The 26,608-nt window shown below is 45.3% G+C and overlaps 1 protein-coding gene across 1 annotated transcript in view; it reads right to left on the minus strand.

Moving 5' to 3' along the window:
• Positions 1-1,571: 1,571 nt before the first annotated feature.
• DPYS (dihydropyrimidinase) overlaps positions 1,572-26,608 on the minus strand; it is a 74,616-nt gene continuing 49,579 nt past the window's right edge. Inside the window, exons 8-10 of the mRNA XM_032316620.1 lie at positions 12,967-13,174; positions 3,619-3,749; positions 1,572-1,981 (exon numbers count right to left, since the gene is read on the minus strand). Of these exons, the coding sequence (XP_032172511.1) occupies positions 3,663-3,749; positions 12,967-13,174 (295 nt within the window). The 3' untranslated portion in view covers positions 1,572-1,981; positions 3,619-3,662. The remainder of the gene's footprint in view (positions 1,982-3,618; positions 3,750-12,966; positions 13,175-26,608) is intronic.

The raw sequence follows: 26,608 nt of genomic DNA on the forward strand, positions 1-26,608 counted from the left end.
CATATATCTATATATATAGATATAAACTCAAATTTTTATTTTAAAAATTACTAAAAGACCTCACAGTTAGTAAACGGAAGTGTTAGAACCCACACATTTTTTGCTTTCCAGTACGTCATACGGACCACTGCAGGAAGCAAGCAATGGGAGGTGACCATGACGGAATGCTACTCCTTCCATCTGTTCTTTGCACAGACCTTGAAAATGCAATCAAAGGGATCTCACTTTGTATACGGGAGGCAATCCTGAAAAACATGGTATTACGTATTAATAGATTAAATCCTGTCCTCCTATGGTTTTATAGAGTTCTTTAGAATGAGGTGCCTACAAAAATATTCATGACAAACCTAACACAAGCAAGGAAGGGATCCCCACATTTGTCTCAAGTGGCTTCGGTGACACAGAATCCTATAGCTATTTCCTTCTCCAGAATGGATCTATCAACCAGGTGACGAATCCTCGTTCTGCATCTAAAGTGCCCTCACACTCACATACTCCACCAGTTTCGTCCCTATTTTGTTCAGACTTCTCACTCGTTTCATCTCTATCAACTTAGGAACTTAGCAGGAGCTCCTTCTTTTCCTCCCTTATTTAAAAATTAATAAATATGCATTGAATGCCCATCAATTCCCAGGTGCACTCTGCTAGATGCTGGGAAAATGACAGTGACCCAGACAGGTCACGCTCTGAATGAGCACTCAGTCTCCTGGAGGAGACAGACGCCTAAAGCCGTGATTACAGCGCAATAAGACAGGTGCTGTGATGGGGCGTAGGCCGGGCCCTGGTAAAGAGGAACACGACCTAACATGACCTTCCGTGTTGGATCTGGGAACGCCTCGGAGAAGGGCTGATATTTAAGCTGAATAGGAAAGGATGATGGGAACTGGCTTTTCTGTAAGAAAGAAATTTAATGATTTCAGAGGTTTCAGACATTTGATTGCAGAATTTCTATCAGCCAACCAGGGGAGAATACTAATAAAATTTTTAAGGTATCTCTTACCTGACAAAAAGAAGACCTGTGAGTCTTCTTTAGGTGTAGTTCACTGTCCTTTCTTCTGTGTGTTCGGAACCAGTGATAATGGAGCGAACTGGACTCCTATCGCCCTTGGTCAAAGGTGCAGGTGCGCTCCTGATCTAAGGGAGTAAGCCAGGGGCAAGTGCATCTATAATATGAGCATAATTGCCCTGATTTTCCTCCATGTTTTAAAAATTCCTCTTGACCTAGTTACCTAGGGGAAAACATGGAAGCCCAACTTCTCTGCGGACACAGAAGGATCACAGGACAGACCCGGAAGCCCCGGAGAGGGAAGGTTTCACTGTAGCATCTTCCAGCCATGCTGGTTCCCTTTAATTCCCCTAAGTCCTGCACTCATCTAGGTGACTGGATAATTTGCCTTAGACATAATCTAAGGTTGAGTATCCAGTTTAATTACATGAGGTTTGCTCAGGGACCCGCTTTCCAGAAGTTGCTGAAACAGATGTCACATACCACATTACGATTTTGAATCAAAACCAACCTCCCCAGAGTCCCAATCCTACAAGTTAGAGGAAGATACACATAACCCAGAAAATGGGATATAAAGTGAAGATCTGAGTGTTTATTAATTCTAATTGGATGTAAAACCACAGAGTTCGCTCTTTTAAACAAACGTAGCCATTAAAACAACCCTTACACAAGAAAGTGATTTTTAAAATTTCAAAGTAAGAGATCCAGCGCAAGCGAGGATGACATTTTAAAGTATCATCAATGGATTTTCACCTCGACTTCCCACCACAATAATACTCATTTATATCTTCAGTCTTACGCAGCAACAAAGTCACAGTGAGAAAGACAGCAATTGCTTCTGAAAGGAAATCAAAGAGGCCTGGAGCGAATATTTTTTCAAACGGATCTTGGGGAGTTGAAATAAGGCCTGCTTCTCCACGGGCTGACGACGCTCAACAGTGATGGGAACAGCAGAATCCTTTTCTCTGATTTCACCTTTGAACAGAATAAAAGGAACTCAGTGTAACATTCTCCCTCACGAAGAGATGCAGAACTCAAGCCTCACCCCCAAGAAATGCTATCATCAAAGAAAACACTAATCCAGACCCTATAAATTCTGTTAATAGCATGTTGTAGCATTCATTAGAATGTCTCCTTCTTGCTAATCTTCCTCTGAATTGTTATTTATTTATTTTTATTTTTTTTCTTCCTCTGAATTTTTTAATACAACCTTCCTGGATTGGAAAAAGGACTCCAATAGGAAGGAAATGACAAACAAACAAACAGACAAACAAAAACAAACCTTGAAACTTTTGGCTGCCTAGCATGGTTAAAGGCAACATTCCATAATAAAGAGAACGTAACATAGTCACAGCACCTCACTTTTCAAGTCACGGGGTTTAGGGAAGCTTCGGTTGTCCTAATGTGAAAACATGCAACTACTAAGTGGGTGTGTGTAAAACTAGTCCTTTGGGGGGCGCCTGGGTGGCTCAGTGGGTTAAGCCTCTGACTTCTGCTGGGGTCATGATCTTGGGGTCCTGGGATGGAGCCCCATATCGGGCTCTCTGCTCTGTGGGGAGCCTGCGTCCCCCTCCCCCTCTGCCTGCCTCTCTGCCTACTTGTGATCTCTCTCTCTCTGTCAAATAAATAAATAAAATCTTAAAAAACAAAAACAAAAACAAATCTAGTCCTTTGGCAATGTCCCTAATTAACACAAACACCTTCCCCTGTTCATTATGTCGACCCCTTGTGTAAGTGTTTTGCAGACTGCGATGTGTTGAAACATTTGAAAACATCATTAAATTTTAAGAATTTAGAGTTTAGTGACATTGTAAAACTGGCAAAGCATGTACATTTCATAAATTCAGTGGTGTTGGCACAGCCACTCCTGAAAAGACATCTACAGTGCAGGCTCAGAAAATAACTGATTAAAAAAGAAAAAAAGGAAGGAAGGAAGGGAGGAAATTGATAAGAAAGATGATAATAGACACTTAAAAAGAGAAAGATCTGGATGTCAATACACAAAACTGAGGAAGTAGTGAAATATTTTTCAAATTGACCATATCTACAATATTATTCCAAAAATGAAGTGTACGATCAAGTACATCAAATCCTACCAAATAATTTTCCTGAAAAATTATACCCCCCAAAGCAACATTTGATTCATTTTTCTTTCATTCTAAGTTCTGGAACATAAGTTGCGTTTACAAGACAAAGATTTATTTTCTCAGATAAAGCCCCAGTTGAACAGTTTATAAATTCTGGCCACGAAATTATCATCTCTGTCTTGAGATGCGTCAAATTCCTCAGTCACAGGTCCCTCAGCATGCTACTGGCCTACTTGCCTCTCGCTCATATTTGATACTTCAAGGCTTTGCTGACTGTTTCCTAACATCTCAGAGAATAAATCTCTAACCAGACCAAGGCCTTCTTCAATCTGGAGGCTCATCTGAGCGTTTTGCGCCAAGAGGTCTTTTATCAGTCTCCCCTTAGCTAATCTGTCCTAGAGACTTAAGTCAGTCACTTTGAAGGCTTTGACCTTGGCCTTGGACTCTTCAAAGGCTTATGAAGACAGAAAGGCTGATTTCCTACGTTGTCATGAAGGACTACTTTCTTGGATCACCGTCTCTTACCACAGCACCTAGCTCAGGGGGGGAGGGCAGTGTCCTGATCCCTGCTAAGGAGTCTTCTTAGTCTCCGTAGATTTCACTGTGACCACTTCTCCCTTGTAGGGTTCACGCTTCACAGGAGTAGGTGTGCAAGTCTGAAACAGAACAGTTCATTTTTCTCTTATGGTTTACTGACTTCTGGAATTCAAAGCGGAATGCAGCTCCCTTGATGAAGTGTGAGAACAAAATTGAACCTTGCAAATTCACATGTCACTTGCCTCCCGCCACTCGCCCTTTCCCAGACATTCTTGGCCACCTCGGACGTGCTGTGGCCCGCTCTTTGCCCTGTCTGACAAAGACCCAGGGAGCACTCTCTAGCGATTGTTCTTTTCACTGAAACTTACCCGGGAGCCTCTGTCACACCCTCATGACTGTCTCATTCTACTTCCACCTTGGAGTCCTCCAGACCTGCTCCTACCTTTCCTTCTAGTTTCAGTGAGACGCTGGTGTCCTAGACTGCTTTGTTGTACCTCTCCTAAGACTCAGAGCGTGTTTTTCAGATTCTAGCAATCTGTGTGTGGGTTTTCTCATTTTCTCACCTGCTGCTGTGTGTCATCGGCCGTCCACACAATTTCACGTCTCTAACTCCACCTCTTGGGTGGCCGGCTGAGCAGCAGAACCCAACCAACCCCTCCTTCCCCGCTGGGGCTGGATTTGGCTTGAGTGAATTCAGGGCTTGCTCAGAGTTGAGCAATCTGGATTTTATAAACAACGGAGTTCACCAGCAGTAACGAAAGCATGCTGTTTGTAAATATGGATACAAATCCACGGACAGGTCAAGAGGCAGCAAGATACAGGGATGAAGGACCTGGGCTCTGACACCAGACTGTCTGGGCACGTTACTTATCGCCATGTTTCCTTTGCCTCGATTTACACCGGGAGTCATCACAGAACCTACTTTATGGGGTGAACGTGAGAGGGTGACAAATAAGTCAATCATTTAGAATAACGCCTAGCACAGAATAAGCTCTTAATAAATGTGTGTGTACCCATAAATATGTACACACACACAAATAACGTTTGTCTTGTTTGGACCACCAAAACGAATACACCGTAGTGATTGGCAACGTGGGCTTGGGCATAGGATGCTTTGGCTTTGGGGTTCGCTAGCTGTAGGAAGCTGGCAAGCTAACAGACCCCCCGAATCGACTCACTCATCTAGGAAACGGAGGGAAGGCAAGCCATCTCCTAGATACAAAGCACTGCCTTCCTTCATTCAATATTTATTGAACACAGAGCGCCCCACTCTGCAGGCACAGAGGACAAAACAAAGAACAACACAGAGCCTGTCCCTTCTGCTCTGAGGTTTGAAGTAAAGCGTCAGGAGCACGGGGAGCCCTTGGCCGCTGGGAGGCGCCTCGCCCTCCTCCACTCAGCAGCCCGGGTATCTGTCCACTTTCTGGGTCTGGTTAGACGCTTTGCTGGACTTCCATTTTGGCTCGCTGTCGACTCTGTGCTTTTCTTCACCCTGGACGCTCTTGTCGTCTTGAGGAACACCCACACCGGGAAATGGAGGACGAGCTTCCTTTTTCTGCCTTCCAGTCCCTGGACCCTGTGGTTACCTGGAGCCAACCACACCTGAAACTTTACACCCACTTAACACCCCACTCTCTGACTACATTCTCAGGGAGGTCTTCGTGTTTTTTCTTCCCCTGGTTTACTCTCCCAGCCAGACTGTGCGATCTGTCACTTAAGCCTCGGGTGACCACAGAACGGATGCACCCTGGGACGCGTCTGAGGCTGTTACAGGGACCAAACACAATTAACGGGCATCATCAGAACCAGCTAAGGCAGCCAAGATTCATTTCCGGGTGCTGCCTACAAGCCGAGGGGTCTTGCCTTTCTCATTTCCGTTCAGCCTTGGCACTCTGCCACACCTGTGGTGTGTTTCAGATCAACCTCCAGGGACATAAATGGGCAGACCTTTGTGTCCCCTGCCATGCTGCCTTGTCTCTCATCAGCCCCACTCTGTCTCCCTCTTCATCCAACAGTTCCTTTGAAACTTCACTGCTTATAGTTTTCAGCTCTTGTTTTTTTCTGTCGCTTCTAGACTCCTTCGTGGGAGGTGAGGGCTGACACAGGGACGTGGGCGCGGCCCGGGCGCTGCCCCCCTCAATCAGGCTCAGTCCCCTGGAGGATCCCTCCCCCACCCTGGGACAGGCTGGGGGGTAGCATGTGTCCTTCCCTGGTCCTCCTGCCAGGGCTCTGCTCTTGCCCTTGCTGGCATTGCCGCCCTCCCTCGTCTTTAACTCAGCCCAGACAATCCTCAGTCCAGGAAGCCTTAGCCCTCCCTGACAAGCCCTCCAACCTGCTCGCCAGTTTTCTGTCATCATCTGCTCACCTGCCCCTCTCTTCCTGTAGATTCGGGCCTGGGGTACCTGCTCTGTTTTTCCGTGAGAAATACTACACAGTTGATGGCTTTCTACAGAGGGTGTGATGGGAAGGAGCTCCCCTTCCAAGCTTTGTCGCCTCTTTGGATGGGTTGTCCCAGCCTGGGCTGACTCCGTTTCCCTCATACTCCCTCATGGTGGTTCACCATTTCTCTGTTCTCGGGGCTGCACTTCCTCTGGCCGGTGGCTCTCTGATACCTGCGGGCAGGTCTCAGCTCACCTGGCTGTCTAGGACCCACTTTCTGGCTATGGCGTCATAGCACTCGGAGCCTGGCTGGCCACTCTGGGCACAGGAGCCACTATGTCCCTCCGGCCTGACTGGCCAGTCTGATCTGCCCATGGTCCCACTCTGGACCTGCCTCTGAGGCTCTGGGGAGGCAGGGCACGATTTCCCGCCAGAACCACTCCTGCCTGCACTCCTGCCTCAGGAACACCCCCCCCCACACACACACTCTGGGGAGGCTTTGCTGCTCCACAGCCTTCCCCTTTGATAAACGACTGGACAGGAATCAAAGACAATTTAAGTTCAGGTCCCAACTCTCCTAGTACTTTTCACCTTTTAGTATCTTATCCTTAGAGGTGCGTTACATAAACTCTTCAATGCTGAACCCACACCTTGTTCATCTTTGTACTGCCTCCTGCCCCTGGCATTGCCCTCGACGTGTATTTCAGAACCTCAGTAGATGTTCACCGGGATAAAACGGAAGGCTGACGGTGCTCATTCTGCAAACTCTCAAGCTGTCGCTGTGTTATGCAGAAGCTGAGGGGCACGTCTGTTTTCTGAATAGGCCTGACCTACAACTCCTGTGACTTCTCTCCAGTGACCACGACAAGTCTCCCCCTGAAGTGTGAAGTGCCCAGTCCTGACACGGCCCCAGCATCTGGGGAGACCAGTATGTGGTGCTCATGGGCTATCCTAAGTGGTTGGGGCTGAAGTAAAGTAGGCTTCATTCCCTAGGATCCCAGACGAGTACAGTGCTTCATGTGGACTCCATCTCAAGTGTCCCAGCTAAACCCATACCTAACTCTCAGAGAACATTTCTGGAAGAGCAGGACGACCAAGAAGCGGAGGGCTCTGGGCTGAACAAAGAGAGCAGGTCTCTTCTCGGCTTGCCTTCTCTTCTCCATGTTCTCCTGGTTTTCTTCCTACCTCACCAGGAAGCTTTCTCAGGCTCCTTTCCTGGCTCCTCCGCTCCTTGGCCTCTGGAGGCTGGCAGCCCCCGAGCTCCATCTCAAGCCCCCTTCCTTCTCTGCCTACAGTCTCCTAGGTAGCCCTAGACTTATGATTTCAAATTTACACACCACAATTCCCAAATTTTAGGTCCAGCTCTGATCTCTTCCGTTCTCTAGATTCCTTTATTCCAGTGGCTAACTAACCTATCACACGGAGATGTAGTAAGTGTCTCCAACAGACCCGGAACTTCAGCGCCACAAACTGGGAGACACGGAGAGTGGAATGCTGGGATGCTAGCTTTTCTGAGACCAGGAAGACTGACAGAGAAGAATCTGGGGCCGAAAAGGAAGTTCTGATACCAACCCACCGTTGGAGGCTAAGAAATAAAGTTCTGAGACCAACCCACCCATGGAGGCTAAGAAATAAAATAGCAATAAAAACAGAACTTCCAGATTCCAAGCAGCGGACGTTGGTCCAACACTACACAGTCCAAATAAGCAGCCAATGAAATCCATGCCTGTCTGGTGAGCTCAGAGGCAACCAACACACATGGAACCAAGCTCTTCAGGAATGGTGAACACCACCCCCCACCCCAACCCCGCACATGAGTAAGCCCTAGGTTCAATGGAGGTGACCCATAACAGAGAAACCTCGCATTTCGGTAATAGTTTGCAAACCACCAAATGTTTCCATTTAACCTCCAACACATCTGCCGAGCTATTTCTCAAGGACCATGTGACAGAGCTGGGCCCTCTCATTTCAGGGATGGTTCTTTGGGTGAGTTTGCCGCTGCGAGGATAAGCGAACCCCATGTGCAGGAGGGGAGGCTGGTGGGGGGCATCCTGAGCACGGGGGCAGGTGGCCACGTGCGTGAGTGGGGATTAAATGTCATGATCGTATGCTGCAGCAGAAGAGGATGAAAAGATTCACTCTGAAGGTCAGAAAATCAGGGTCTGACTTCTGATGCGGCCACTGAGTCACGACGTGACCTCCTTAAGCCTCGATTTCTTAATTTATGAGATTGGGAGCCACTCCTTGCTTCAGAGGGTTGTGGTAAGGATTAAGCTGGGCCGGGCACATGATTGGTTATCAATAAATATTTACTGCATGAATGCTGAGTGGCTAAAGCCCAAAGGGAGAGTACTTAGAGAGCCACTGTGTACAGTGGTATGCTGGGACACAGAGACCCCGTGTACAGTGGTATGCTGGTGCACAGGGTCCCCGTGTACAGTGCTATGCTGGGACACAGGGTCCCTGTGTACAGTGCTATGCTGGTGCACAAGTTCCCTGTGTACAGTGCTATGCCAGGACACCGGATCCTTGTGTACAGCGCTATGCCGGGACACCGGGTCCCCATGTACAGTGCTGTGCTGGTCAGTGTTACCAAACATCTCTGTCTTCCCTTTACTCACCACCCCAAAAGCCCTGGTTTGTAGCACTTGCCTATTTCTGGGGTGTCCATACTCCCACCAGAGTGGATTTCAAGCTACTCATGTGACCTCACAGAACGAGGAGTTGGGAGGAGGCACACACAGGTGTCTCTCGGGAGCCACAAGGAGCTGACTCCCCCAGAGGTCTCCCCATTTAGAATCATTAGCCACCAGTCTGAGGAAATCAGGATACATGGCAGTCACTGGCTTCTCTTAAATTATTTTCTCCGAGCTCCCACATTGAGAAAGACATTGACAAACGGTTACCTCAGAAGTGGAGAACACTCATTTCAAGGACCCGATCAGCCATCCCTTCCATTGTGTCTTATCTAAAAGGCAAATTATGCTTATTGTTGCAAAGCTTTAAAAGTTTAAAAGCTTTGGCAGCCACGCTCTGAAACCAGGCCCTGCTATTCCTGTTTCTCTATAAAATGCAATGTGACCCTGATGTCCCAGAATAGACTGGGTTGCTTAATACTGAAAAAGAGAGAAAAAGAGACGACTTAAAGAGCTGGTGAGAATTACAAGTCTAAACACAAAAATTCTAGAAAAAAAGGATCTATTTGAATCTCAAGAACTATATTTTTGGGGGTAAAGAATGAACAGTGTGTAAGTTGATTTTGTTTTTTCAAGATGCTCCTGAATATGTAAGTTGCTGTTACTTTTTTTTTCTTCCCCTTCCTTCATCTCCCCCACAACTCTCCCTTAAGTGCCTTTTTATAAAAGATTGAAATACATATTTTATTATGTTTATCAGATAGTTTGATGCCTCATCTTCTGATTTAAATTTTTTCCCTTAAGGGTCGGCTGCTTACATGTTAAAATAAATAAAATGACAATTCCCTAAAGCTGTCAAATTGGATAAAAATGCTGTTTCCATCGAAATTCCTCACTATATCTAATAACAGTGATAGCTGCATGGTATGATGATGGTAAGTTTTATTAAGTAATAAAATTATGGGCAAGAATCAGGCTCACAGACAACTCCACTGTGTGGGCAGAGTCAGGGGGCAGTCTTCTGGGTAACTTGATTTAAATTTGTTTCGATGACCTCTGAAACTATAGTCTTTGCTCCTTCCATTTGCAGTCTGTTTGTCAAATTCCTACTATGTACCAAGCGCTGGGCATGAAAGTATGAGATGCTGTCCTCAAGACACCAACGCTCCAGCCAGATCAGCTGAGTTCTGGAGCAGGGGTTGTGTCTTTACCACCTGTTCTTTGGGAGTCCAGAATGATAAGTGATTAATTTTCCTGGGCTGGATAACAAGTGAACAGGAGAAATGGTATGGGTTGTTTCTGCTTGCCTTCCAACTCTTAGCCCCACTCCCACAATAACCCGAATGTTTTAAGTGAAAATCAAAGCAAGAGCTCTAATAACCTAATGTGAGTTTAAAATCTGAATGCCTAACAACTCCCTTTCTTAACCTTAGTGTGGTATTTTTCTTCTATTAAAATTATCTTTGCTTAATGGAGAGAAAAAAAAAAAATGTTTGAAATGGTTCCAGGCAACCTCCAAACCTCATTTTATCCATTTTATTTGATACTTTTCCCACACCAGTGGTTTGCAAAATAATGAATTTCCCTAAGCTTTGAATTTCACAATCATTTTCTTTTCCTTTCTTGCTCTATGGAGGTCCCATGATACGGTGAGAGTCAGAAACCATATTACAAATCCTGGCTCTAATGTTTACTTACAGCTTATCCCAGGGAAAGTTATTTAATCTTGCTGAGACTCAGCTTTCTAGTCTGTAAAATGAGGAAGATAATATCTACCATATGGCTTGTGATGCAGATTTAGTAAAATAATGAATAGGAACTGCCTGGTACAGTGTCTGGTAGATAGTAAGTGCTCAGAACAACACATGACAGTAATGATAACAACTATCACTTACTGTTATTGTGAAAAACAATAATGCACCTGGATGCCTTAAAAGCTGCTCATGTCAGAAGAAAATACTAAGAAACCAAAAAACCTCACAAAATTGATAGTAAACTCTTGAAAAAGGACGTTGACATGAATTTTGCCAACAAAACATAAAATGATCATTTGGAAAGGAGAATTGATGGAGACAGTCATTTGGTGGGATCTCTGCTGCCTCAAACATTTTCTCTGCAAGAGGAAGACTTCGGTAAAGTCAGCCATTTAAATACAGACTGTCAGGCATCCCGTTAGTCTAGCGCCCCTGCTGGTGAGCAACCGGAACTGACGCTAGGAGTGGTGCCTTCTTGAACCCACTTCAAGGGTCACTTAACCTATCACTCAGTTCTGTTGATTCTCCCTCCTGACGCACTCTTTCAGCTCATCCCTTATACTACTCCCGTGGTTTCAGGCATGAATTTGCTGCTAGCAATACCTCCAATTCAGATTAAATATTTTTTTGAGAGACTATTGTTTTTCACACTGAATGCTGAATCATTGATCTCCCATGAACTCATTTAACTCAGTCTCTATGACCTACAATATCCTTTACTGCTCATGTATACAGTTTTTGGAGCCAAATAACCAGAGTTTATGTTTTGGCCCTGCTGTATACTAGCTGTGTGACCTGCGTCAGTGTCTTAATTTCTCGAAGCTTGTTTTCTAATGTTTAAAATGGGCAAAATAATACTTCTCTCCTTCACAGAGCTGTTACAGTGACAGCACCCATGCCCTGATTTGCATCCAGTTAGCAGTCGGTAAATGTCAGTAGTGCTGTTATCTATCACATAAATGGTCAGAAACACATAGGATTCTTCTAGTCACCATCTACCTGTCCCCTGTCAGTGTCAACATTTACAAATTAACCCTAGCAAAATGAACTGTAATCTTAAACATTTTGGCTGAAATATACTATATAAAATTACAGCACCCTGAGAATTTAAAACATTCTGGAGAGCTTGTCAACTTAATCAAAGCTTTAGAAGAGTTCAAAACAACAACCACCACCAGGATGAATCTTGTATAATGGACTCCGAGAATCCACAAGTAAAAATTTCTCACAAGGATTAAGAGCAAAAACCAGACAGACTACAAGATCCAAATGGGATGCATTGAAAAACAGCCAGAGGACTTTGGAAAAATAGAAGTATATTTTAAAATGGAAAGGAGAGAGAGAAGCCTTAGAACAAATCCAAGTGTTCTAAATTCTATTACCTCTATGGTCCGATGAGGAACACAGTGAGTGAAGCCTGCCGAGTAAAAATCAGAAAGGCAGCCATGGAAGGTCTCGGCCATCCAGTCCTGGCCTATTGTCCCCATGTGGGCTTAAGGGCACAGGCTGCCTCCGCCCACCCCAAATCCAGCAATCTATATGGCTTTAATCTGAAACTTTCTGACAAGTCAGTGTATTAGTAAGATGAATTTTTAAAATTCAGTGTAAAGTAAATAAAGTTGTGAAAGATCAAGATAGATTAAGAACAAATACCTCTTTTATAATAACATTTATTACAAACAAAGTCTTGGGGGAACTTTGTTATGGATTTAGTCATCAAAAGAGGAGAGCAAAAAGACAAAACTAACGTCTGACTCCTACTATGGCCCATCCATTTAAAACTCTCATTTGAGTCTTAGAGTTTGTTAAGAAGATGAACCAGCTGAGCCCAAGGAGGAGAGATCTTGCTCTTGGCCACATAGCTAGGACATGGAAGGGCAAGGTAGAGTTCATATTTAGATCTACCTGAACCCCAAACTCCACCAATGTTCTCATGCCGTTAGAATGAACCTTCAGACATTCAAGGAGCCATTCATTGCTAAGCTCTGAGCTCTACCTCTCTTTCTGCACAGAGACCACACCTCCCACAGCTGTTCGCAGACAATGACAGCATGCCATATAGCTGACCAACTGGAGACTTGGCTCAAGGGCTGCCCCAAGGCCCTGGTCAGTCTGTCTTAGACTATACGGCAGACCAGGAGGCTTCCACTCCTTTCTCTTTCTCCTTCACCAGGGGAGACTTGACTTGCCATCTGAAGGCTCCCCCAGTCTTTTCTGGCTCCCTCCCATCTTTTCATACAGGTGTTTCCCCTAATGAAAACATAAATGTCTGCTTCCCAGAGGACACTGACTAACCCAATGGCCAAATGTTCCCATGGACCCTGAACTTGCCTGGGGAAACCTGACTTGGTCATGAGGAAACCCTCAACAGACACACCAATTACAAAGGAAAACACATCCATCCAATAACGACTCCTTCTTTGAAAACTGGTATTTTTCTGGAACCTCCCCTATCAATCCTTATAGCCCAAGAATGTGTTAAACCTAGCGTATGTGACAACATCCCCAACAGCCAGGAACAGGTGACAGTCCAGCCGCAGGTAACAGCCCACTTCTGCACAACTCACCTGGTCCCGCTGCTTGATCCGTTTGTAAACATACTCAGCAAATGGTTTTCGAGGAATAAACTTCCCATCTCCTGCCGAGACACTGAAAACTCCAGCTTCATATACCACTTTGCCTCTGGAAATAGTCACGAGGGGCACCCCGTGGCAAACCATGCCCTCGAAGATGTTGAAGTTAACAGCCTGATGGTGGGTTTTTGCCGAAATAGTCCTGTTTGTAAAAACGAAGACCCCCACCCCAGGTCATCAACCAGCTCATCTGACAAATAGAAGATATTAAAAGAACAACTTTAAAGAAGAAAATTTAGCAACTCTATTAAGCCATATTAAGCTTTATCATCTGAGCAAGCGACTTTAAGAATAGAATATAGCATTAACATTTCATTACAAAGTAATTACATTTTCTGAGAAAAAAACCCAATAGATCACTTCTTATGATGATTAATGAGGATGAAGTGGGTGAAAGGAAGGTATTGCCTTTCACGTTTAGATTTTTAAATTAATTTTTACAACATGTATGAGTCTGATGAGCACACTGACCTGGTACTCAGCTCTACAGAATTTTTTTCTTTTTTTTTTGATGCGTGCCAGGCTTCTTCATTACCTCTGCCCAAATCCCAAATTCCTGTCCCTCCTTTCCCAGAGGGATTTCCTAATTGGTAGTTATCAAATTGAATTTGGTTGTTACCAAGGAAAATTGTACCTTGAATTTCTTTCCCTTGTCTGCAGCAAAACTGAAAGTTTGAGAATCATAATAAAACAAAATACTTAGAATACAATTCCTTAGCAGGCTCTAGGTCACCCATTTGCATCTTAATCATCCTTCTCAGCAGTTTATCTGCATATTAATCATCCTTCTCAGCAGTTTATCAATACTTTCAACCTTACACAATATAATTGATGACTTCCAGGCTAGGTACTTGGAAATGTTGGATGTCTTCTTGCCCTAAATCTCATTTAATGGAAAGGGGCGGGGAGGGAGTGATTGGGCAGCAGTGGATGATAATATGGGCATAATCTGAATTCTGGTGTGGTTCCTATAAGCTCTCTCAGGAATGGTTTTGGTAAAAACCCCAAGGCTGAGTCTGAGTCAAAGGAAGAGCTCCCCAAAGCTCCCTCCACCCTGACTTGGAAGGATAGAGCTGGGACAGAGGCAGAGCTTTTGTGCGCAGCCATTCTAGAAATGAACGAGACGATGCTGGCCTGGATCTTGAAGTCCTCCACCAAACTACCTACTTGGTTTCCAATCCTCATTGGATTTCTGTCCAAACAGAATTCTTGATTTTTAATGCCTCCCATAACTCCCCCCACTTGAATTTGTTCCTCCCTTGAGTTCCCCAACTCAATAAATGATACCCCTCTCTACTTTTCCATGTCCCCATCAAGTTATCATCCAGACTGTTAGTTCTATCTCAAAAAATAAAAAATTATTATTATAATGAATCCCAAACCTGCCCATTTCTGTTGCTCTCCATCATTGTCCATGCCACCATCGTCTGTCATCTGAGTGAGCCCAACACCTCTTATTGGCCTCTGTGTTTCCCCTCTTACCTTCCTACGCTTCTTACCACCGTCCACAAAGACCCCTACCTCAGGTCATCACCAGCTCATCTGACAAATATAATCAACTTAATGTTACAAAGAAAAGTTGTCAAGGGGCACCTGAGTGGTACAGTGGGTTAAGTGTCAGATTCTTGGTTTGGGCTCAGGTCATGATCTCAGGATCATGAGATCGAGCCCTGCGTCAGGCTCCGTGCTCAAGAGTCTGCTTGAGACTCTCTCTCTCTCTCCCTCTGGACCCCTGTGCCACCTCGAATAAATAAATGAATCTAAAAAAAAAAAAAAAAAGGCAAAAACTAAACAAAGAAAAGTTGAAAAGATCAGATGAATCAGAGGTAGATACAAATACAGCAACAATAATTCCAAAGACTAAGGAGGAGGGAAGGCTACCGATCAAATAGTAAGTAATGTCACTAAAGTAGGAACATGAATAAAATATTTAAAGGAGTAGATACTTACTCCTAGTAAGTATTTACTAGGAGTAGAATGAGTTATGATGTGACAAGAGGTACAAATTTGGAGAAAATAAACTTAGGGAAAAATATAGAGGAGGTTCAGACCCGCAGGTTAAAGTGGCTTTCTATGACCACCCCAGTCTCTGGTACTTCCATAGTCTGGGCTGCTGCTTTCCTACCTATCACAATTACACTGACGGCAGAAACCCCTGGGCTTTGTAAAATGTGACATAAACATGACTGGGCCGATGCATCAGTAAGGCCTCAGATCAGTAAGGCCATCAGATAGAGAACGCAAAATGCATAAAAATTCGTGCCTAAGTGGTTACTAGATACAAGAGGCAACGAAGGGGAACCCTAAATCATAAAATTCTATTTTTTCCTGATGGGAAGTTAAGAGTTACTGACGTTCTTAGGGAAATGGTCTAACAGAAGAATTAAGTTCTATACCAAGACCGTCACCATGATTTTGTTTAAGTTACTGTTCAATGGGATATCGGGCATCTGTGAAAGACTAGAATTCCTGAATATGCTGGGGAAGCAAAGAAAATGAAAATTGGATAATAATACATGGAAAAACATTACATATAAATTTGTGTATTATATCTACAGGGAAAATACATATGCGGGCTGACAAAAATAAACTGAAGGATACACAGTGAAGTTGTTGTGGGCTAGGAATAAACCGATATCCAAAAAGACCCAAATAAGAAAGCTAAAGATCTGTGACAGCAAAATGTCAAATCAGATTTCTCTGCCTCAGCCAAATAGAGGTCATGACCTTGACTTTCTCCGCCTGCCTTCGGGTTGCAGGAGAGAGAAGACAATTAGGCAACATCTAAGTGACTCTTTATAATAAGGCATTATGTAAATGAGGTCCAATTAGCACAAAATGTAAATTCCAGGCAGTATCAGCAGCAGCAAAAAGAACAGGCATGCACTTTCCCGTGGGGAGGTGCAGACAAGGTGCCCCTCCCACCCTTGACTTCTAGCCCGAGCTGCAATCCTCCAGTTCTGTAGAAGCTTCCCCACTTCTGGATCTTGGAACTTTCACACTTCTGGATCTTGGTGCATGCCGTTTTCTTCACTCCAGACCCTCCTCACTGCTCACATCCACCTTCCCTAAGCCCCATTCAAGAGTCCTGGGGCCTCCTATATGACATCTCAATAAAGCTGGGGGAAAAAGAGAATCCTGGCGCTGAGAAGCTGACCCCGATGGCCCTCTTTCTTCTGTGGTTTAGACCATCTGAATGCTAAGTCAGCTAACGATCTCCTGATAAGTCCCTCTTTTCCTACTGGGTACACACATTAAGACTGAGATCATGTTGTTGTTTCATCCCCAGCACACAGTAGGTGCTTAATAAATATGTAGGAAATGAACAAAGAGAATTGCATGATTTTCCTTCTGTATGTTTTATTTCCTGCCTCCCCTGTCCTCTAGGACGTGACTGTGTTTTGGAAATAGAGCACTAAATTAAAGGAGAGGTAAACATCTAATCGCAGAGTTCTGTCACATACCTAACACTTCTGGAGAGCTGTACAAGCTCATTACTAATACAGACATACAGAAATAAGTAAAGGAAATTGTTATAATTACCATTCTTCATTGCATCTTATAAGTTATAGGAAATGCTTGTTCATCAATGCCTAGTGATAGTTAGCAATGCCGATTTGATTAACACTAACGAGTACGTAGGTAAGTATTATCACCCGTGTCCCCGCTGATGCTGCTGAAATAGAGCTGTGGAGAGCTCTGTGTGTGCCCAAGGATCACACAGTCTGATAATGAACGAACCTCTGAGAGGTCAGAGTAACTTTCCCTTGAGAACCCTGGTATATTTGTAACCCTGCCATAAGAAGATAGAAAAATAATTGTGGTACATTTCGATATGTAATTGTTTTAAAGAAACAGAATGCAATATCATCATGAGATTCCTAAAATTGCTATAAAATGTATTTCAAATCTATTCATTACTAGTGCCATGTGGGGTATATGGTCCATTAATGGAATGAACACAAGTTCAAGGTCACACAATTGCCTTTGTACGGATACCTGTTGTTCCTTTGAACACGCAGCCGTGAAGGCAGAGGCCTTCTGTTAAGGCAAGAGCCAAGACCATTCTTTCTACCCTCCTCTGCAGCTGGCCCAGGAATGGGAGCTGGTCTCCTCCATGGTCATTGTGCACAGGGATTGCACTGTGTCTCCCCGCTGCCCTGTGCTAGGCCGAAGGCATTGGTCCAGATGTATAGCCTCTCAGCCTGGTCCTCTGGTCCTTCTGGAGATTCTCTGAGCCTCTCAGTGTCCTTTAACATGTTCCCCTTTTATTTAACTACTCTTGGTTGCAGCTGAGACCCCCTACCTGATACATCTTTTTCTTTCAATATTTGCAGTGTGTCTTTGGGACATTTAGAAAAACCTTTTGTGATCATCTCAAAAGTCTAAAATTGAGGCCTTTCTTGAGCATGAAGCCTGAGGCCAACAGCCCCTCAGGTCTGTGCCAGTACCAGTGTCAGGTCCTGAGCAGAAGGAAGGGTTAAGCACTGTCTCTTCGGTCCCTGGCTTAGGCCACTGTTCAAGCAGGACATAGGACTGGATCCATCCTTCTCAGAACTTCATGGAAAAATAATGAAACATCCTCCAGGTTTTCCTAAGTTACTCAAAGGGGCTCCCTCGGATGCAGCCCAGGCCCAGGTATGAAAGACAAAGTCAGCCTCACATAACAGCCCCTTGTAGAACCGGTGAACGCCACGTCCCCTGGTGAGCTGGTGGTGCCCTTGAACACTGAGAGGCCATGTTGGAAGAAAGCAAGAATGCTCGTACGTAGACTCTGACTAAAAGAAAGACGGAGTCAACACCCTCACATGTGATCACTATAAGGTTCAGCAACCCCCTGAGATACACGGGAGTTGGGGTCATGGACACCTGCAGTGCATCTTGGTTCTGAGATGGGCCACACACACAGTTCCTGAGAAATGCAGCTCAGCAAGCACTGGAGTTTTGTCCCTTGGCTTTTATTCGGCTTTCCTCTGGTGTCAGCAACCCCCATTTTTCTTGAAGACATTTCTCTCCCCCATTGGAGAGAATTCAGTAAGACAGTTAGGCATGGTGCCCTTTCTTACTTAGCCAAGGGCTGAGCAATTGCCTTTTGTTCCCCATTGGCAGAGTGGGGGGGAAAAAAAATTAAAAGTGATTGGCAGGTGTATTCCTGAGTGCAAACCAGCTCCTGCTCCAAGCTACCCCAGGCTCTGCCCTTCCCAAGCCTGCCGCACTGGCTGCTCCTTTGATTGGTGAGCTCCCCAAGGCCATCCCACAGGGTGAGCTTTTGCTTAAGGGTGAGCAAGCTGGTTGCTCTGGTTTGGAGCCCAAGACCCTGACTGATAAACACTTTGTCCCTTAGAGAGTAATTCCTCTAATGAAGAGCCCATGGATAGTAACTCTGAGGCAAAGTTCTAGGTCAAAAGGGACCTAGAAACTATGTTCGATCAAATGTGTCTGCAGAACAGATGCAAAGGGGTGGGGGGTGGGGTGGCAATGCCCTGATTCCAGCTGTAAGCCAGACCCAAGAGCTGCGAGATTTGTCACCGAATCTTTTTCAAATTTAACAGTATGCTAGCTAGCTCAGGAGATTAGCATTTTGAGAGAGCCCTTGTCTCTAATGACAAATGACGGTTTGGATGGCTTGGGTGGTGAAGCTGTTGGCCTGATTGGGGGAGGGGGGTGCAGAGGCAGGAGAGGGGTGGTGACAAGGAAGGGCAGGAATAATGAAAGCCTTCCCAGGGGCTAAGGGAGGCTGGTGTTCCTGGACTGCCTCTTCATTAGCAGATCTGCAGGAAGGGGTTCTCAGTGGTCAGTCTGCCCCAGGGGAAAGCTGCTCTTTGTCAAGCTTGCTTTGAACCTGTATCAAAGGGCTCATCTCCCTGCAGCCAGGGCGTCAAGGTTGTCTTCCTGAGTCCCAGTTACACAAATCTCTAAGGCTCAAGCTGACAGGGCAGCAGGAGCCCTGAAGATAATATTAAGCTCGTTTCCAAGTCAGTCAATGACTTTGATAGCACTCACATCACAGCTGCAGAGAAACATTCTGTCCCTTTGCAAATAGCTTTCTATCAAAGAGTGGTGCTCTCTTCTGGATGAGAAAGTCACTGAAGCGAAGCCTGCAGGAGACCGCCACACCGCCTCCAAGCATTCGGGGAGAACCCTGGTGGGTAGCAAGAGGATTTCTGAGAGCCACGTGCGTCTTCTCGGACCCAGAGAAATGACTTGTTACGGGATTTAGTTCTATTTTCTCCAGCTCGGCCACTTGTCCATGGCACAGGTCGATTCTGAATCGGGTTGCCAGGAGAACCCAAAAAAGTTTTTAAAAATCATGTCAGGTCTGTTAGTGTCTTCTTTAAAACTCGACCTCATCTCTCTGAATGGGGTTATAGGATACCTTATCTACTCATAGGAAAAAATATTATTCATCATTCTGTGGAGTAGGGGCCATCCTTATTCCCATGCAATAAATGAGGATGAGATGGGACACAAAGAGGTTTATAACTCACCCTACATAGCACAGTTCCTGTAGGTCAGGGGAGATCAGAGGCTGGGGTCTGAACCCCTGGACAAGGCTGCCCTTGAATGCTCCATGGGAAGCCACCTAGACAGCATTCAGTCCACGAAAGCATTCTTTATCAACCAGAAAACAAATGGGAAGCAGCTCATTCCACGCTTCTTGATGTTTCTGAGTTTGTTTTCTATTTAGCAGCAAGGGATTTAGTGTGCTATTACAAATTTCCTAAACCGAAATTGACCAGTCATTCTCAATGTGATCACGATGGAAGATACTTCTTTTCCAACATGTGTTCCAACTGTCTATTTCAAACTACCTCTTCTGTCAATTTCTGGGAGCTGACAAGTCCTGTAAATGGGGGGCACAGCAGCCACATCTCTGGAAATGCTAAGCGGTGCTACTTCAAGTACATTGTCATTATTAAGCAAAATTGCTGCTCACTGCACCCATCAATCTTCTACCCTCTCTTCAGACTTTTCAACCTGCCTCCCACAGAAGAGAAAATGGGAATTGCTTCAGCCATGTTATTAAATCTAAATTGGACAATAACTTGGAACTCTATTGGTGCTCAGTGCATGATGAGATATTTAATGCAGGTTCATAAAAACGCTCCCCAACATTGACTTAAAGGATCAGGTATAGCCCTCCTATTTTGTCCTTGAAGTTATATCATATAGGTCACGATTGGTGGTGTCGATCATGGTCAGAGAAAATGAGTATAACGACTTGACCTTGGAAGCAAGTATCACTCCTTCACCTCCCACACCTCACACAAGCCTGAGAAATAGAAGGCATTATATATACATATTTGCTTCTCTGAAAATAACTTATTAGTAAATGTCTGCGTTATTACTTAACATAAATATTTCATGTTCCTATACTAGTTTTCAGAAAGTGGGGAACTAAAAATAATTTAGTGTCTTAAAGGAACAGGAACTGAATGTGAATCAGCAAAAGCTAGCATGATTCTAGGATGTATGTCTTAGGAATACTGAACAGGGGCGTGTGTGTAGGTGAGGTACGATTATTAGCTTGTACCAGGCGAGGCTGTTGGCCTAACATATTGGTCAGAGTTAAAAATAACTTTCTGGGGTGGTGTGTGGACTTTGTGTTGTAATTACATTTCCCCATGCTGGGAAGTTGCCTTGCTCTTGACTGATGACATTGTGTGACAGACTATGTAGGGGCACAGCTGCAGCAGAAACAAGATGTCGGTTCTCTGTGCAGAAACACACAGGCTAAGAGTCACACAGTATCCTTCCTGAAAAGTGAGAGTGGGCCAGGTCCTTCGGATGGTCACCTGTAATGTTATATTTTAGGGAGAGAAAGGAATGCCTGGGATATAAAGGGAAGACAGTTGAGTTCTTTAAGCGAATTTAAGCGAATAGAAAAGTGAAAGCTGGGTACCAGAAATGAATGTCTGGGGGACTTCTATACTTACTCTTTTTTTTAAGGAAGATGACCTATTTTCCCTCCATCCCTACTGAGGAGAATAAAAAGAGGTAGTAAGCATAAATACTGGCAGATGAAATGTAGTTTGACACTGGAAAATCACTGCTTGACAGCTGAGAGGGGTGTCAGTGGAGGGGAGAGGCAAAGGCTGTGGCCAGGTGAGAGAAAGCACTGGGAAGGCGGGCTGCTGGGGAACCTGGGCGACGCCCTCGACGCTGGGTTGCAGCGCCCCGGCGAGAGTCTGAAAGAATTCCTCTTCTTCCAACTGAGGAAGGGAGGCCTGGCCTCCAGAATTCCTGGGAAGGTGATGAGGCAAGCATAATGTTGCAAGATTCTGTTCCCGAGTCATCTCAGTGAGGGGCTCTGAGAAACTCCAAAATCATCGGAAACCTCTTCTCATAATCATAACAAATACGTCTGGCTTTTTACTCTGTGATAGTGAAAGGCATGGACAGCACTACCTCCTTCAACCCTCATAGGAAGCCTGGAATATTGCTGTATTATTATTATTATTATTATCATCCCTATTTTATGGATGAGAAAACTGAGGTTCAAAGAGTTTAAATTGCCTGGGACACAGATTGCTTGTGGCAAAGCCAGAACTTGAACTCAGGTCTGCGAGTTCAAAGACTTCCCTTTAATGATGAAAAGCAGCTCATTTTAATCACAATGCTGGGTCAACAAGCTCTTTCTGAGAGGATCAGTAGATAGCTATGCAAAGAACACGGACCAGCGACCAGCGCTGTGCTCCTCTTTTCTGCTGTGGTTAGCGAGTTTTGCTGAATCCCGAGGGTTCAAGGTTCATCACTCACCTACCTTTGAACTGATCAAGCCACCTGTGATCCAACTGTCTGCCTGGAATTTTTTTAGAGCATTCTAGACTTGAATGGTATTCAGTTGTGAATAAGAAAGTAATCCTTTCCATCATTTCTTGATTCACTGCCTAAAGACTGTGCTGTGAACAAACAGGACGGAGAGCCAAGGAAGTACCAAAGGCTTCCTCAGTGCCCGTGCATGAACTGGAGGTCCAGAATGTCCGTCAGCATTCAGTGAGAGGAGTCTTAATCTGCAAAACTCTAAATCATGGGTTGGAAAACTATATAGCTGGCAGGTCAAATAAGATCTGCAGCCTGTTTTTATAAATAAAGTTTTACTGGAATACAGCCTTGCTTGTTCCTTTGTGTATTCTCTATGGCTGCTTTTGACAGACAGAGATCGCAAGCAGGCAGAGAGGCAGGCCGAGAGAGAGGAAGGGAAGCAGGCTTCCCGCTGAACAGGCTGCCCGATGCGGGGCTCCATTCCAGGATGCAGGGCTCGATCCCAGGACTCTGGGATCATGACCTGAGCCGAAGGCAGAGCCTTTAACGCACTGAGCCACCCAGACGCCCCTCTATGGCTGCTTTTGTACGACAATGGCAGAGTTGAATAGTAGCAACGGAGACCCTCAGGCCCATAAAGCCTAAAATACTCTCTTCTCCTTTACAGAAGGAGTTTGGGGACTCCTGCTCTAAATGCCTCCCGTGACAACAACGACAACAACAACAAAACCCCCAAAACAAAACCCCAGCCCCTTGAGAGATTTGGAAGACATATACCCTTGACTGGGGGGGGGGGGTGCTGGGGGTTGGGGAGTTGGGAACAGCTGCAAAAAGAAAAGAACAAAAGGCCAGAAACGAAAGAGAGAGAGAGAGACAGAAGGAGGAGAAAAACAAAAATAAAGAAATAATAAAAAGAGTGCAAAGAAGGCAGGAAAGATGACCAAAAGGTTGCGGGGCACAGGGACAGCACTGCCCATCCCAGCAAGTTCCAGATTTCCTCACTGCCCACTAAGCAGCATCTGCCATATTCGAGGTACTTCCGTGAGCATGGCCTCACTTAACCTCCCAACAGGCCATACAATGATTTCTGTTGACCGGATGAGGAAGTGGAGACTGAGAAAGCAGTGACATGACTGAGAAGGGGTGAGGCCAGAAATAAGACACAAGCAGGCTGAACCCCCCCCCCACCCTCTCCCCACCACACCCCAGGCCAGCAGTGACCACCCCCACCCCTCTGCTCAGAGAATGAAAGCACTACATTCTTCACTCATTAAAATTTATTAGAACCCTTGGGATTTTAATAGAAACGATCTACCTTCCATCTGGGCAAGAACTGGGGGGCTAACCACCTGGTTCAGCTATGGCGCACGTGGGCAGTTCACGGACCCTCTGCGAAGAGAGCGCTTCAGAGGCTCTGTCCGAGGGGGAAGCACAACCCCAGAGCCCCAGTTAGCCATAAGGTCATACAGTTCAGATGTGACCCAGCCCAAAAGGCACCTGTTTCTAGGAAGCACTGTCGGGTCACAGGGGCCGGCTCCGGGGGTGACGTCATCACTACAAGGGCATCTCCGCACCCCACGGACAGGAGGATGCTGAGAAGCTGGGGCCGGGCAGCCAGTGGCACACTTGACCGTAACTGCTAACCTTCCCAGGGTCAGAGGAGGAACTTGAAGCAAACCGAGGATAAGCCACTCGGCCCAGGTCACACTGTGCTTCCGAGGAGAAGCCCCATTATGAACCCAGGAGGCCTGACCCCCGACACCCCTCTGCACAGGGAGAGTCTGCTTGCCTCTGTGCTGCAGGGGCCCCTTCCCTCCCTGCACTTTGGGAACCTGTAACTTTGCCGTGTTTAAGGGATTAGAAGTCAAGAGGCCTGCCCTGAAGCCCAGCTCTGCTGTGTGATTTGGGGCGAATGACTAACCCCTCTGACCCCCGGTGTCTCCACCTCGAAGCAGATACCCACACTGGGAACAGCATCTATGCCTCAAAGGGTGGAGGGTGGGAAGGAAGCAGAAAGCACCTGCAGCTCCCGTGATCTGCGGGCTCCTCTCCACGTGCGAGCGGACCCCGCCTCCCCGGCCCCGCCTCCCCGGCCCCGCCTCCTTCAGCCCATCAGACTCCGGGGCAGGGGTGTGTTCCATCCTGGGACCAAAGGCAGGCCGGTGCAGCATACCACCCAGGGCAGAGGCAACAAGAACGGGCGCCGGGTTCACTCCATCTTGCCCACGGGGCCCAGCTTGTGCTACCGATCCGCCTGGTCCTTGTCGCTTTACCCCATCTTGCCCTCACAACCGCCCACCCTCTGGACTTCAGACTCCAGCCTGAGACACAAAGACCGCAGCCTTGCGGACACCGTGCAGCTCCTACCGTTGTGGGAGGGCAAATTATATACACATTGTGTGTGTGCCTGCCTGTCTATATCCGTCTGTATAGACATGTGCATATGTGTACACATACACACACACGCATGCTTAGATACACATGCGTCTATGTGCAAGTGTGTCTCTAAGTGTCTGTATCTAGATCTATCTCCAGGTGGTTCTCCTTCCCCACCTGAGCCCTGATTGATAGATGTGCGGTGGCTTACTTCTGGGATAAACTCTGGCGGGGAGCTCTCTTTCCTTCTCTTTTGCTATCCCAAAGTATTCGCCTCTGACGTGGTCACTTGCTTTTCTTACATTTCCTAACAGCTCCTCAGGGACTGGGAGCCATGGGCAAGTCCCCAGTGTGAACACGATGACGACAAGCAAGGAACATTCAGCGGCAGTTTCTATCTACCGCACGCTTGTACGCCAAACCGCATGCTAGTTTCTTTTCCTGCATTGTTTTTTGTAATCCTCCTGACAGCTCTATGGAAGCAGGTTGCTTTTAAATACCTATTTTATAAATGAGGACATTGAGGCTCAAGGAAACTGAGTAACTCACCTAACAGCAAACATCAGAGTTCAGGACTAAGTGTTTAACCACTACAGAGCGCCTCCCACTAGAAGAGATCTATCCAGGACACGGGTCTTGAATGAAATGTGCATTTATATGAAAACTTGCAGCCTCTTCTTCCAGAAATACGAAAGCACTTTGAAAGGAAAACACAATGTGAGGTAGGATAATTAAAGATAAAAACACAATGGAACCACTGTAGAAAAGCACATGGTACCAGGCCCCTGGATGGTGGGTAGTAGAAGATAATTCTGTACATGAGATTATACTCATCAGCATAAATCTCTGTGCAAAACCTTTCCCCAAAAATAGGCAACCAAAGAATGAATCAATTTTAAGGAATGCGATCATGTTTTCTTTTAGACTTTGTGCACAGTCTATTCTCACAGGTGCCAGAAAACAATAAATGAGGGATGTGGGGACTCAGAGGTGCTGTATTTAGGAACTAATGCTCTCATAGGAAAAACAAAACCACAACCTGGGTCTTTTATCATAATGCTGAAAGCCATACTTGGGTCATTAAACTCCTCTTGTCTCTGGTTTATCACTTAAATAAATGAGGTAAGAATTGCTAATTAGGCTTACAGTGTTACCACATAGAAAGCTGGGTTCTAAGAAACGAGCTTCCTAAGCCCAAAATCGTGAGATCACTATTTCCAAGCTCCGATCCCCAGGCTGTCTACAGTTCTACTCACTTCTGGCTTGAGGCAAAAAAGAAAGTGAACTGAAGACGTCATCCTGGTGGAATGTTGTAGGAAATCCCTTTCCATCAATGTGTTTATCTTATACTCATTGATTTAACATCCATTTATTGCTTGCCAACCTACCAATTAATTTACCATGCGTTACCAACATACATCTGTTGATTACCAGCTGACTGACTGATTCCATGCCACGCACTGTTCTAGGCCCCGGGGTTGCAGCAAGGAATAAAACTGATAGAAATCCCCTCCTGAAAGAAGCTCACATTCCCATCATGCCTATTTCTGAATTTGCAAGTCCCCGTTTGTCATGAACTTGATACTAATATATGAACAAGTTCAACTTTTTAATAACAATAATAAAGAGAGAGTGCTTTACGGTTTCCGTGAAGCACTTTCACATGACGATGGCATTTATTCTGCAAAAGAACTCCGGGGAGTTCGCAAGAAATATGACAGACTATTTAAATAAAGAGACAAGTAATATGTTACCAAAAGCAAAAAGAACAAAGGGCATGAACAGATTATTTCTCTATAAGGAAAAAAAAACCCCAATGACTAATAAACATGAAAAAGAATTCAACTTCCCTAGTGCTCAAATATATTGTAGCTGAAGGTAACAATTTTTACTTGCAAAAATAACAAAAAGCAAAGGGGAAAGAAAGGATTGTGTCCAAAGCTGGTGAAGAGCCCTGGGGGTGGAAACCACATATGCAGAGAGCCCTTAAACCTGCACACACTTTGATACAGGAATTCCGCTTTCAATAATCTGTCCAATGGAAATAATCCCAAATCTGGAATAAAATAGCAAAAGCAAAAAAAATTAAAACTATAAAATTATCCAAGTATATGAAACCTGGATAAATAGCCTAACACAGGGGCACCTGGGTGGCCCAATCCGTAGGGCATCTGGGTATCTGCCTTCGGCTCAGGTCATGATCCCAGAGTCCTAGGATCGAACCCTGTATTGGGCTCTCTGCTCAGCGGGAAACTATTTCTCCCTTTCCCTCTGCCTGTTGCTCCCCTTGTTTGTGTGCTCTCTCTGTCAAATCAATAAAATTTTAAGAAAAAAAAAAAGGGGGGGTTCTAACACAAGATCATTATCTGGAGAGCCCTTCCTGGAGAAGTCAGATGTTCAAAAATGTTCAAACAGTCCTGTGCAACCTGATGTC

Source organism: Mustela erminea, chromosome 16 (assembly GCF_009829155.1).
Source record: "Mustela erminea isolate mMusErm1 chromosome 16, mMusErm1.Pri, whole genome shotgun sequence".
In the NCBI taxonomy this organism is placed as follows: domain Eukaryota; kingdom Metazoa; phylum Chordata; class Mammalia; order Carnivora; family Mustelidae; genus Mustela; species Mustela erminea.